At 41.3% G+C, this 7,313-nt stretch overlaps 1 protein-coding gene and 1 pseudogene across 1 annotated transcript in view; one reads left to right on the top strand and one right to left on the bottom strand.

Annotated features, from left to right (window-relative positions):
* col4a2 (collagen, type IV, alpha 2) overlaps window positions 1–7,313 on the bottom strand; it is a 34,964-nt gene that overhangs the window by 9,497 nt on the left and 18,154 nt on the right. The window contains exons 22-38 of the mRNA XM_037686184.1: window positions 7,045–7,228; window positions 6,635–6,679; window positions 6,284–6,358; window positions 6,101–6,199; window positions 4,415–4,636; window positions 4,169–4,330; window positions 3,913–4,083; window positions 3,661–3,804; window positions 3,468–3,584; window positions 3,202–3,383; window positions 1,479–1,542; window positions 1,304–1,378; window positions 1,090–1,197; window positions 909–1,016; window positions 757–828; window positions 288–413; window positions 40–156 (exon numbers count right to left, since the gene is read on the bottom strand). Of these exons, the coding sequence (XP_037542112.1) occupies window positions 40–156; window positions 288–413; window positions 757–828; window positions 909–1,016; window positions 1,090–1,197; window positions 1,304–1,378; window positions 1,479–1,542; window positions 3,202–3,383; window positions 3,468–3,584; window positions 3,661–3,804; window positions 3,913–4,083; window positions 4,169–4,330; window positions 4,415–4,636; window positions 6,101–6,199; window positions 6,284–6,358; window positions 6,635–6,679; window positions 7,045–7,228 (2,071 nt within the window). The remainder of the gene's footprint in view (window positions 1–39; window positions 157–287; window positions 414–756; window positions 829–908; window positions 1,017–1,089; window positions 1,198–1,303; window positions 1,379–1,478; window positions 1,543–3,201; window positions 3,384–3,467; window positions 3,585–3,660; window positions 3,805–3,912; window positions 4,084–4,168; window positions 4,331–4,414; window positions 4,637–6,100; window positions 6,200–6,283; window positions 6,359–6,634; window positions 6,680–7,044; window positions 7,229–7,313) is intronic.
* LOC119419739 lies at window positions 1,710–3,035 on the top strand (annotated as a pseudogene).

The following is a 7,313-nucleotide window of genomic DNA, read 5'->3' as shown; positions in this document are numbered from 1 at the left end:
TTAAATCTGATCCAAAACTTTGTAAAATGTTTTGTCTACCTTGGTATCCTGGTGTTCCTGAAAATCCAGGATCCCCCCTGAATCCTGGTTTGTCTGGGGTCCCGTCTGGTCCTGCAAGGCCTGGGAAACCTGGCTCTCCAGGCTGGCCAAAGTCACCTGAACAAACAAAAACATAAAACTGTGTCAAGCATTAGCAAAGTCAAATCATACTGCGGCATGTGCTGCTGTGCTGGACTGATCTTGTCTGGCCTTTGGTGGGCCTTGTATGGATAAAAAGAGTGGTTCACCTTGAGGTCCTTGGAAACCTTTCAACCCCGCTATGCCTGGAGTACCAGGCTGACTGTTGGGTTCACCGCTCTCTCCCTTTTCTCCTTTGACTCCCGTCTCCCCAGCAGGTCCGATAAGCTCCAGACCTGATGTAAACGCAATCAGACGACACACTCAGAAAAGCTCATTTCAGAATCAAATGTGATCTTTGACAATGCAGCTGACGACAAACCTAAAACAGTAAAATTACATAATTCAATCAAAGTAAGAAAACACACGTTTTCAAATCTAGGAGAGAAGCTTTTATAGAAACAGTAAAAAAATACAACTTTAATTTTGTTTATTTATTGGCTCATTATTTGAATAAAATGTATAAATCTATATTTTTAGAGTATTTAAGCAGCATTATAGATGAAACAGTCTTAAACATTCACTGTACATTGCTTTGATTCTAGCAGTGCACAGAGGACTCATTTCTTGATTTGGTACCTGGTGTTCCTGATGTTCCCTTTTGTCCTTTCAGTCCATGTAATCCAAAGAGACCCTTAAGGCCGGTGTAGCCTGCACGCATTTAGATGGAATCATAGGGTAAACAACAAGTGTGCACGGTAGGTTTGAGAAAATAAACAAGATCTTGTTACCTTTAATTCCTTCATAGCCAGGAGAGCCTGGTTGTCCATCTTTTCCAGGAGATCCAGGAACGCCCTTTTGACCTTGAATACCAGGAGTTCCTTTCTGCCCATCTGAGCCTGAAAACAATAAGCAAATTCATGTAAACAAAATGTAAATCATTTTTGTAAACTATAAGGAGGTGTGGTTTACCTGGGTGTCCTACTACTCCTGGATCACCTAACTTGCCCTTCATTCCTTCGATGCCATCAAAACCAGTAATACCAATGTCCCCAGTGATTCCAATTAATCCATTCGAACCTAAAAACAGGAATATCAAACATTTAAAATCAGCCAAAACCTTATTACTGTTGTTGATCAAATATAAAGCAGAAGAAACAACAGTTGCAGAAGGTCTAACTTATACCTGGCTCTCCTGGAAATCCATCTTCTCCTCTCAGTCCAGAAGTTCCTGGAAGGTCTATACGGAGGCCTCTGTCACCTGCAATATTTTACTAAAATAACTACCACATAAAATAGTTCCATCACAGTAACTTCATGACATCTAAATGTCTGTCTGAGGTATAAATTTGACCGTGTACCTTTGGCACCCTTCCTTCCTTTGTCACCAGATGCTCCATAAGCACCAGGGCTTCCTTTGCCTCCCTGAAAAGTAAGTTAAAATGTGTATGAGTGAGAATGATGACAACTCATTTACCATTATTCAAAACAACATTAAAACAAGACAAGTGCATTTTGTCAGTGCAGGCCGTCAGATGTAAAAAGCAGTGGGGATACTGGTTACCTGAAAAGCACATCTAAAACATTGCAATATGAGAGCTATCACATTTATTAAGGACTTCTTGGCTGGTGGAATCTCTGCAGCCATTTCCAAAACAGCTGTTGCCCCGATTGAGAGAGTGAAGCTTCTTCTTCAGGTCCAACATGCAAGCAAACAGATCACTGCAGACAAGCAGTTTAAAGGCATTATCGACCGTGTTGTCTGCATCCCCAAGGTGCAGGGAGTCCTTTCCTTCTGGAGAGGTAAACTTGCCAATGTCATCAGATATTTCCCCACCCAGGCCCTCAACTTTGCATTCAAAGAAAGTACAACAAGTTCTTCCTTGATGGCCTGGACAAGTGCATTCAGTTCTGGAGGTACTTTGCCAGTAACCTGGCCTCAGGTGGTGCTGCTGGAGCTACTTCATTCTCTGTTTCGTGTACTCCCTCGACTTCGCCCATACCCATCTTGCTGTTGACATAGGAAAAGCTGTACAAGAAAGAGAATTCAAAGGTCTGGGTAACTGCCTGACACAAATCTTCAGGTTTGATGGTCTTTGAAAGTTGTACCAGGGCTTCAGTGTGTCTGTGCAGGACATCATCATCACCTACAGGGATGCATACTTTGGCATCTATGCCACAGCTAAGGGTATGCTTCCAGACCCCAAGAACACCCACATATTGGTGAGCTGGATGATTGCACAGAATGTAACAGCCGTCGCTGGCCTGACCTCAAACCGCTTCGATACTGCCCATAGATGTATGATGATGCAGTCCAGATGCGAAGGAGCTGACATCATGTACAGTGGGACCATTGATTGCTGTGTAAGATTGCAAATTATGGAAAGGCTTTCTTCAAGTGAGCCTGGTCCAACATGCTCAGAGACATGGGTGGCGTCTTTGTGTTGGCATTGTATGATGAGATGAAGAAGTTCATCCAATTCATGCTGTCACACCACTGTCCAATTTGGCTAAATGTATTAACTTTTAATTTTCATGGACTTTGCATTTTGCCTTATTTATGGGAACACAAATTTAGCATCTCACCGTAGCAATGAGAAATGGCTGTACGTTGTGCAATTTTGATTTTAAAAACGTTCCACACCTTCCTTACCATTGTCATTCCTGATTTAAAAAAAAGTATGGATATCTACTTGTGCCATTCACTAGGTTTCTATGGTCCTAACTTTATTAAATATATTCTGGGGAACAAGCAAACAAACAAACAAAAACAAAACAAACAAACAAACAAAAAAAAAAAGTTAAATTTCTTGCATTCCTTAATGAAATAAGATCATTTTATGATGATAAAGGTTAATGCAGATGCAGTCAAACCCTGGTATAGGTCTAGTCCTTTTTGTGTTTACTAAGGTCAGTGATCTACTATATTGGCCATCTTCAACTGGATCAGCTCCAAAATTTAATTAGTCATAGATGTACAGCCAATAATTACCTTTTGTTAGTTTCAATAAATTCTGGCCTTTGTTACATGAGAAATGGTCAAATCCACTGAATCAAATTAAGTTTCAGAGTGGCTTTGCTCACCTTGTTGCCAGGCATTCCCTCAAAGCCCATAATGCCTCTGTTTCCTGTTGGACCCGGCAATCCTTTAAAGCCTGGCAGCCCCTGTGCTCCTGGATCTCCGTGAAAACCTTTCTCATTGCTGGGGTCCCCTGGGAAACCGTGAGAGCCATCATGACCGGGCACACCAGGCAAACCTTTGGTACCTGAAGAAAGCATAAAATGATCAGTTGAGGGCACAGAGGAGGTGAACGGAAACAAGAAACATATATCAGACTGGAGCTGCAGACCTCTTGGCCCCGTGAATCCTTGACTGCCTTGATTTCCATGTTCTCCTTTGGCTCCCTTTACGTGAATGAGCATTTGAGGAGCCATCTTCCCAGGTGGTCCTGTCAGCCCACGCTCACCTGGCCACAGGGGTGGTGGGGGTTAGTTGTATGTCTCAGTACAGCAGTGACATTACCTGACGATTCTGAGCCCTACCTTTCTCTCCCTTCTGGCCATCAAATCCTTTCAGACCTGCTTGGCCAGGCACTCCAGTCTCTCCTTTGAGCCCCTCTTGACCCTTCTGTCCAGAATCACCAAAAAGCCCACGAAAACCTGACATGCCAGGAGACCCTTTGCTACCTGAAATAAAGGATAAGTCCCAGAAACAAGCATTTTAGCTTTAATGGTTTGTGTGGTATATTGTTTTTCTCAACGTTAAACTAGCAGTGGCATTTTTAAGGAACCAACCCTTTGATCCTGGAAGCCCAGGATATCCACTTGCGCCTGGTTTTCCAAGGTTACCTGGTAGACCAGGTTCTCCTGTTGTACCATTATCACCAAAAATACCTGGCATCCCTTTGAATCCTGCTGGACCCGGGGGACCTGGATCTCCTTCTATACCCCTCTCTCCGGTGATTCCTGATGATATAGTTGACAGATTACCAGCAGGAATAAATATGATAATTTTTGGACAGAGGTGTGTTTGCTTGTATTTTTCTCCAACCTGGTTGTCCAGTTTCACCAGGAAGCCCAGGTGAACCTGATCTTCCGGGATCGCCAGGGAATCCATATATGCCCGCTGGCCCAGGTCTCCCTTCTTCCCCTAAGAGACCTATGGGACCTGTCTCCCCCTTAAAGCCAATCATACCTGGCATGCCGACCATTCCTGAGGAAATCAGTTTAATACAATTACTGTAATAAAGTTTAAACATTCTTGATCAAACAAAATGAAAACAGAAACACAGCTGACCTTGGTAGCCTGGCGCTCCTTCATCTCCAATTTGGCCTTTCACTCCTTGAGGACCAGGTTGTCCTGGGTCACCTGGTGGTCCAGGTGATGCTCCTAATACTTCACCATGAGCACCCTTTTCACCTTCACCCCCGTATCGACCAGGAACACCTGACACACCTGGGTCTCCAATAAAACCTTTTCTGCCAGGGATCCCCAAATCTCCACGAGGACCAGGAAAACCTGGATTTGAAACATAATAACAACAAATTAGCACCAAAAAGAATATTTAAAACAAATCTCTGATGTGATCAACAGGGAGTGGTGCTGTGTATTTAAGTAGACACAATTAAATTCATGTAAGCTTTTTCAAAGCCTTAATTATACCTGCAACTACTAGTTACAGGTATAATTAAGGCTTTGAAAAAGCTTCAAATTGCTTTTTTGTTTTATTTTGTATTTTGTTGATATTGTTGTTTAAAGTAGTAGTTTTGATAATTGATGCCTTATATTTATAGATGAACTAGTTAAATTGTATTTATCAAGTAAAGAATAACATTTACATTAGAATTAATTAAAAAAATCAGAAATCCTGCAAAAAATCAGTTTATTTATTATAATAAAACAATTCAAAAAGCAAACCAAACATTTACTAGAACACTATAGTAACATTTAAAACTATTTTTACTTTATGTGTACTGCTGTGGCAGGTCTAATATTACAGCTCAACAGTGAATAAAGCTGATATAAAATTTAAATATATCAAATTGCAACTAAATTTTCATTAACTTATTTCCTTTCTGCATTTTTATTATTCCGTTGAGTATTTTCCTGTACTTTTTTTGTTTACAACAGTTTGGTTAACTCTGTTTTACATGAGCTTTATAAATAACTTTGACTTGATCTAAATACATTTTTGCTGTTTACACAAATATCTATGTTTCTGTGTCAACCAAATTCTAACATTTTATTTTATGCTGACTACATAGATCCTTGGCACAGTTTAAATGTATTTAGATGGTATGGTATGAATATTAATAAATATGAATGTGTCCAACTGGTGGTATTGTTAACATTGAACTGACGATGTTGTTGAGTTAAAGCAAGGCTTTTAAGTCACACCTTTGAAATTAGAACATGTTTAAAATTTTTTTAAAAAGTATTAAAACACTAGATCCTGGATATACAGACGATCAAAGTGCTCCTACTTTCTTCACCAATAGTGTATAATGTGAGCATCAGAACTGGACCACAGAGCAATGAATACATGATTGATCCGATAAATCCTTATCGTTTTCTATATTATATAGAAAAGTTTATGTGCATCACTTGTCAAAATGTTGCACTATAAGCAAACTGCAGGGTAGCCGTATGATGCTTTGAGCTGTTGGTTACGATGATGTTACTTCAACAAAGAGCATCAACCAAATTCTAACTGGTGACAAAGTACAACCTTTAATAAAGCTCATATTCCCCCATGACAGTGACCTTCTTCAACAAGACTAATTGTTCTGACACACTACAAAAATTGATTTTATTTAGATAAAAACAAAACCAACATCAAGATGTCTTAGCTTCTAAACTTTCTTAATGTCTTTCGTGCATAAACAAACTAGAAAACATGGAGATTCCATCTTTCAGCTAACACCCTAACCATTCATGTCAAACTCCAGTCTTTACTCCACACAGTTTATTGTCTCCCCTCACCTGGTGGTCCAGGACTGCCGCCTCTGCCTTGCTCCCCTTGTTCTCCTTTCTCCCCCCTGACTCCACTTCCACCATGTGGACCCGGTAGGCCAGAAGATCCTGTTGAATTCGAAACATAATCGAGCTTCAAAATTGACTCCAAAGAGGCTAAAGCTTAACACAAATCTTGCTCAGTTAGTTTACCTGGGACGCCTTGAATTCCAAAGAGTCCTGGGAGTCCTGGCAGGCCCGGAGGTCCCGGAACAGATTTGCAAGAGCCTGACAAGAACATATCAGAAAACAACTGATGGGTTTTATGAAGAAGCAGCTGTTTATAAAGAATTTATTTGGTGCAGGTGGTGTCTGTCTGCTGCCCAGCATGAATGGTTTTCAGAATGAAACATAATCATTATATTAGCTGGAACCTCTGTACTGTAACTCTCAAACTGTAAGCATAAAAAAACATCATGCACACCAGTAAAATTTTACAAACACAAAGCACAATAGAGCTGTTATAAATGAAGCAAATGAAAGAAAACATTTTATACCAGCTACCTGTGTCATCCACCTGTCCTCCATCTCCTCTTGGTATACAGCCGCCTTTTCAGTCGCAAATGAGGGAGAAGGAAAGAGAGACGCATTCGAAACAAGAGTTATTCAAAAGCACAAGCATCGTCTCAAACAGGCTCAGCCGTAGCTGGTTTAAGGGATGCAGCTCCCGCATTAATTAGACAGCAGAAGGAAGAGAAGTAAGCCAACTGGCTGGTCACCATGCTTCCTTCTCCTTTAACCACAAGCCACAGTCCACTCTTACCACGGCAAACTAGATTACAAAAGATTTTGAAAGAGGTAAGGCAAAAATTACACAGAAAGAGATAAGCAAAATCCATATAGAGAGCAGAAATACACGCCATGGAAATGAGACTGAATAGAAACGGCTATGGAGGCAGTCAGCTGACTCTCACCTGGACTTCCAGTTGTTCCTGGAGCCCCTTGGTAACCAGCGAGACCGTCGTCTCCAGGTAAACCGGGTCGTCCTTTGACACCCACAATGTCCGGACCTGGTTGTCCTCTCAACCCGTCTGCACCAGGTGAACCAGGCCTCCCTGGGAACCCCCTGTCTCCTCGTTCTCCGCTGGGTCCTTCACCCTGTAAATATGAACGGCAAAGAGAGGTGAGGAAAATGGTAAATGGACTGTACTTACACAGCAACTTTTAAATGGACTGTACTTAC

Source organism: Nematolebias whitei, chromosome 13, assembly GCF_014905685.2.
Source record: "Nematolebias whitei isolate Nwh7 chromosome 13, NemWhi1, whole genome shotgun sequence".
Classification (NCBI taxonomy): Eukaryota; Metazoa; Chordata; class Actinopteri; order Cyprinodontiformes; family Rivulidae; genus Nematolebias; species Nematolebias whitei.
The sequence above is the reverse complement of the archived record's forward strand: the minus strand, read 5'-3'. Positions and strand labels throughout refer to the sequence as shown.